The sequence below is a fragment of the Pediculus humanus genome, genomic scaffold (genome assembly GCF_000006295.1).
Source record: "Pediculus humanus corporis 1103172107426 genomic scaffold, whole genome shotgun sequence".
NCBI lineage: Eukaryota > Metazoa > Arthropoda > Insecta > Psocodea > Pediculidae > Pediculus > Pediculus humanus.
The window spans coordinates 143,267-149,129 of record NW_002987049.1 but is presented as its reverse complement, the minus strand read 5'-3'; the positions used below and the strand labels follow the sequence as shown (position 1 = coordinate 149,129).

Genomic DNA, 5,863 nt, shown 5'->3' with positions numbered 1-5,863 from the left:
AATGCTGATATTTTTTTTATCCCTTTAATGTTTTTTTGTTACATTTGAAGTTGCAAAAAAAAAAAAAAAAAAAGGAAAAAGGAAAAAAATAAATATAGTTAATAAAATTGTGCGTTTTAATTATATAAGTAAATAATAAAAAAATAAATCCAATAAGCCTTAAATAATGTTTTTTCAAGGTTTGAAACTTCTTAGCTTTTTGATTAGGATATGATTTATCATATTCTTATATGACATCATTAAATTATTCCCGTAATTTTTCTTTGTTTATAATAATAATAATAGTTAATAAAATTTTAAAACGGAATTTTTTTTATTCTTGTAATTATGATGATGAACAAGCACAAATGATATTGAAAATAATAATAATAATAAAAATTTTTTTTTTTATTTCGATAAATAAAGGATATTATTATTTAATTGTAAAATTTTAAGCATAGAAAATCTCTCATAACTGATAAATAAAAGTAATTGATGACGTAAAATTTTTGAAAATTAAACACTTTACATGTTTTTTTTTTTTTTTTAGGTGGCTTTTGGGTACTTTTATAAAAGGATTTAAGAGAGATTTAGAAGTTGAAGATTTATATGAAGCATTAAAAGAACATCGCTCCGATTATTTAGGAGATAAATTTGAAAAGTTAGTCAAATGCTTCTTTTTTTTCTTTTTGTTTTTTTCATATGAGCATAAATTATTTTATTGTATTTTTTATTTTTCAGAACATGGGAAAAAGAAGTATTAAAAGCAAAAAAAAAACATCGTACACCAAGTTTTCTTTGCGTTATAGTTAAAGTTTTTTTCTTGAAAAATTTATTGTATTCTGCAATTCTGGCTGTGTCAGAAGTTGGGATTCGTTTGATTCAACCGTTTTTTATTGGTTTGTTAGTTCAGTTCTTCAGTATTTCTAATCAATATCTTCCACTACCTGGGTAAGATTTCTTTACTTTTATTTGAAACATTTATTTAAAAAAAAAAAAAAAATTTAATGAGTTTATTTTATTGCTTGTGCGACATCATTCGAATCGATCACAACATCGTTATTTTTTTAAATTTCTCTTCAATTTCAAAAATCATTTAATAATTTTTTTTTTTTTAAATTGTTATAGTTTCAGTAAATATTTTTGCTCGTTAAAAAAAAAAAAAAAAAAATGTTAAAGATGTTTTCAGTCAAGTAATTTTTCCCCATAAAAATCGTTGGAATTCAGTTTTGATCCTACTTTGATATTAAAAAAGGATTTTTTTTCAGCGAAAACGACCCAACATATATGGGACGCTACATAGAAATTCTTACAAAACCGAGATCTCAAATTCAAAAAGCTGAAGCATTATTTTATGCTAGCGGCATTGTGTTCATATCATTGGTTAACGTCTTTGTTTCGCATCCTTACATGCAGGCCATTCTTCATCAAAGTATGAAAATCAGGGTTGCTTGCTGCTCTTTAGTATACCGTAAGGTTGGCATCTTTTTCTTTTGACATTGATTTATTCTATACTGCTCATGGAATCAGCATCGTTTCTGTTTCAGACTTTTTTATATATTCCTTTCGTCTTTGCGTTTTTTTCTTCCTACACTGCACTTGCGAACCCAGTTAATGATTGATTGATTGATTGATTATATTGAAAAGGAAAATCATTACTGTTGAAAAAAAAATCTGTTAATACGATTCAACATAAAGGCGATCGAAGTTGGTTATTTACTCTCTGTTAAACGGCAGATAAAATGACGGTCAAAGAATAAATATATACATATAAGAAGAGATATATATATATATATAAGTTGTAATTAAGCATTTTGTTTTTTTTTTAAAGTTTTCAGAAAACTTCAAAAAACGTTAAAAAGCAAAATCATTATTAATTCAAATCTAAATGAAAAATTTATTGTTATCGAGTAAGGTAAATTTGAAATTAGGAATTTTTTTTACCGTCATTACTTTATGTTGCGTCTGTAAATAATATCAAAATTATTATTACTAAATTTTTTATGTTAGAGGTTTAATTTGGTACAATTTTTTATGTTTTCATATTTAACTCCGTTCATATATATATATAAATTTTTTTTGTTTAGGGATTGTAGAATTTAAATGTTAAATTTTTATAGATAGTATGAAGAAAAATGATGTAAATAAGATAGATAGATAGATAGATAGATAGATATTTAACCTTCCTTACCTTCCACTACAAATAATAATAATATGTATGTTGTGAGAAAAGAAAAAAATCTTTTTCTCTCTATTTAAATCTTCTTTTTTTTTTTTTTTTTTAAAATATGCACGCTTTTTTGTTATTAAAAATTATTATTAATTTAATGCGGATGTCTATGTAACAATTTTCAAAATTGTAATTTTTCTTTCTAAAAGGTTTTAAATGGTTTAATTGTACTATTGCGGATTCACATAAATATTTTTTTATTTTTATTTTTAGGCTTTAAAATTGAGTAGAACCGCACTTGGGGAAACTACAGTCGGACAAGTTGTCAATTTGCTTAGTAACGACGTAAATCGTTTCGATGTCGCATTAATATTTCTTCATTATTTATGGATCGGCCCTGTTGAAACGGTTATCGTTACTTATTTCATGTATGAAGTTTTCGGATGGCCAACATTTTTGGGTGTTGCATTTTTATTAATGCACATACCCGTTCAAGGTAAATTAAAATTATTAATTTTTCATAAAGTTAAAAAATATTAAAGTTATTACTATTATTATTTTTCAGGTTTTTTGGGTAAGAAAATGTCTACGTACAGACTTCGAACTGCTTTGAGGACGGACGAAAGGGTTCGTTTAATGAACGAAATTATATGTGGAATACAGGTTATTAAAATGTACACTTGGGAAATGCCATTTGCTAAAATGGTTGCTAAAACTAGAGAGTGAGTTTTCTTCTTTTTTTTTTATTGGTCTGGATTGAAACCAATGTGTGATGTGAATTAATATTTTATTTTTAATTTTTTTTAGAAAAGAAGTAAATGAAATAAAGGGCGCAGCTTATGGTAGAGGAATTTTACTTTCTTTTATAATATTTTCAACAAGATTTTCGCTTTTTCTTACCGTCGTTATGTATGCATTAAGTGGTGATAATGTGATATCAGCAGAAAAAGTTTTTGTTTTGGCTTCGTTTTACAATATTTTAAGGCAGACCATGACTGTTTTTCTTCCAGTTGGAATAGCTCAGTTAGCTGAGGCATTTATATCTGTTAAACGTATACAGGTAATAATTCGTTTGAGTACTCGGTTTATTCAAATCTCTTTCAAATGTAATTATTAAAAAAAAAATTTTTTTAGAACTTTATGATGTACGACGAAAATGTTCAGACAATCCGATTTACCAAAGAAGACAATTTAATTAACGGTTTAAGCACAAAAACGTTGCCGACTGAAATAAAATTTGAAAATTTCACTTGTAAATGGTCAAGCGAGCAAAATGAGCCAACTTTAAACAACATTAATTTTACGGTCCCTCCGAAAAAATTATTAGCCGTCATAGGACCGATCGGATCCGGAAAGGTTAATTTGACATAAACGTGTCATTTTGATTTGTTAAATCGGTATTAGACTCAATTATATCATAATTTTGCTTTCAGTCATCCTTTTTACAAGCAATCTTAAAAGAATTACCGCCCTTGTCGGGAAATTTAACCGTCAATGGTGTGGTATCATACGCTTCTCAAGAGCCATGGTTATTTGTTGGATCCGTTAGACAAAATATACTTTTTGGAGCCGAATACAACAGGCATAGATATCAAAAAGTAATATTTATGTTTAATTTTAAATTTGTTACTCTAATTTAGTTGAATAATTGTTTATAATTAAGCTATCATTATTATAAATGAAAAAATAAAAAATTTTCTGTACACACGAGAAAACATTAAAATTGTTTCCTTATAATTTACTTTATCTTTATTATTATCAGGTTATTCAAGTTTGTGCCTTGAAAAGAGATTTTGAAATTTTACCGTATGGAGACAAGACGTTTATTGGAGAAAGAGGAGTTTCTTTGTCTGGTGGACAAAGAGCTCGAATTAATCTTGCCAGGTAATTATTTTCATATTTTGCATGTGTTTGAGTCCGTCCGCACCTGTATATAAATGTATGAGAATGTGTGTGTCTCAAAAAAAAAATATTTTTTCTTTTCTAGAGCCGTTTATAGAGAAGCGGATATTTATTTGCTAGACGATCCTTTATCCGCGGTGGACGCTCACGTTGGAAAACATTTAATGGAAGATTGTATAGTGGGATTTTTAAAAAATAAAACCGTCATTTTAGCCACACATCAATTACAGTATTTAAATATGGTTGACAATATTATTATCTTTGATAATGTAAGTTGAAGTTTTTTTTTTATTTTAAATACGAAAAAATTATTATATTTTATAACATTTTTTTTTTTTTGTTTTTTTTTTTAGGGTAAAATAGCCGCAGAAGGAACTTATCAGGAATTACAAAAATCTGGAGTAGATTTTGCAGAAATGTTACACCAAACGGAAAAAAAAGAAGAAAAAATGCCCATTCAAGAATCCATTTCATCTATTTCTACAAGAAAAAGTTCGATTTCGGTAAGTACATACGGCTATAATATTTAACTAACTAAAGTATTTGGCTTAAACAAATAAAAAGTATTTGAAGTATACACAGGAACTATGAATTATGCCAAAGAAAATATTTATACTGATATGAAAAAAAAGTTATTATTTTATTATTTATTATTTAGAGTACTGTAACCGTCGCTTCGGATGATGGAAAAGAAGATCCTTCAAATATGGCCGAACAAAAAAGTCAGGGCGCCATTGGTTTTAAAATATACTTTAGTTACTTTGCAGCTTGTCGAAATTGGGCTCTTGTTTTTCTAATGGCATTTTTATTTATTGTGACTCAAATGTTTGCTAGTTTAAGCGATTATTGGTGCAGCAAATGGCAAGTTACATTTCATGAGTTAATCAATTTTTTAATCAATTAACAATAGTCAATAGTAAATTTTTTATTAAATTTTCAGGGCTCACGATGAGGAAATTAACCGGAATAAAACGATTGAGGAAATCGAGCGGTCCAGATATGAAAATATTTACATATTTTCCGGTACAAACGTATTTACAATCGTAGTATCCATAATACGTTCCTACATGTTTTTTTACGTTTGTATGTTGGCATCGAAAAATTTACACAACGACATGTTTTCTAATATAATTTGTGCTCCGATGCGATTTTTTTACACAAATCCATCTGGTAGAATTCTTAATAGGTTTTCAAAAGATATGGGATCCGTGGATGAAATGTTACCCAGCACAATGATCGATTGTTTCCAGGTATTTTAAAAGAGGTATTTTTTACATTCAAATTCAAATAATTATATTCGATTAAATTAATTTAAAAAAAAAAATTTTTTTTTCTCTCTCCAGATTTTCTTATCTTTATTTGGAATAGTAATTGTTGTTGCGACCGTGTCTCCGATGCTTTTAATACCCACATGTATTATTGGAGTTTTATTTTATTTTATTAGAATATTTTACATAAAAACTTCAAGATCTGTCAAACGATTGGAGGGAGTTAGTAAGTAGAATTGAAAAAAAAATCATATTGGAAAAAAAAAAAGATTGTAGTCATTGATTTTTTAAATTAATGTAAAATGTAGCTAGAAGTCCGGTTTTTTCACATCTAACCGCCAGCCTTCAGGGATTGTCCACAATAAGAGCATTTAGAGCTCAAGAAATTTTGATTAAAGAATTTGATTCTCATCAAGATCTTCATTCAACAGCATGGTATATTTTTATATCCTCATCGAGAGCTTTTGGTTTTTGGTTGGATGTTTTATGTGTTGTTTACATAGCGTTAGTCACGTTCAGTTTTTTAATTTGGGAAATTTGTAAG

At 27.3% G+C, this 5,863-nt stretch overlaps 1 protein-coding gene across 1 annotated transcript in view; it reads left to right on the top strand.

Moving 5' to 3' along the window:
• Nucleotides 1-474: 474 nt before the first annotated feature.
• The window catches only part of Phum_PHUM075990 (uncharacterized protein), a gene marked incomplete at both ends in the record, with an annotated part of 7,042 nt that continues 1,653 nt past the window's right edge, over nucleotides 475-5,863 (top strand). Inside the window, 16 exons of the mRNA XM_002423602.1 lie at nucleotides 475-479; nucleotides 530-640; nucleotides 721-930; nucleotides 1,248-1,455; nucleotides 2,423-2,645; nucleotides 2,715-2,871; nucleotides 2,957-3,209; nucleotides 3,284-3,505; nucleotides 3,583-3,747; nucleotides 3,912-4,033; nucleotides 4,137-4,320; nucleotides 4,405-4,554; nucleotides 4,710-4,930; nucleotides 4,992-5,301; nucleotides 5,395-5,545; nucleotides 5,628-5,863. Coding sequence (XP_002423647.1) covers nucleotides 475-479; nucleotides 530-640; nucleotides 721-930; nucleotides 1,248-1,455; nucleotides 2,423-2,645; nucleotides 2,715-2,871; nucleotides 2,957-3,209; nucleotides 3,284-3,505; nucleotides 3,583-3,747; nucleotides 3,912-4,033; nucleotides 4,137-4,320; nucleotides 4,405-4,554; nucleotides 4,710-4,930; nucleotides 4,992-5,301; nucleotides 5,395-5,545; nucleotides 5,628-5,863 — 2,928 coding nt within the window. The remainder of the gene's footprint in view (nucleotides 480-529; nucleotides 641-720; nucleotides 931-1,247; nucleotides 1,456-2,422; nucleotides 2,646-2,714; nucleotides 2,872-2,956; nucleotides 3,210-3,283; nucleotides 3,506-3,582; nucleotides 3,748-3,911; nucleotides 4,034-4,136; nucleotides 4,321-4,404; nucleotides 4,555-4,709; nucleotides 4,931-4,991; nucleotides 5,302-5,394; nucleotides 5,546-5,627) is intronic.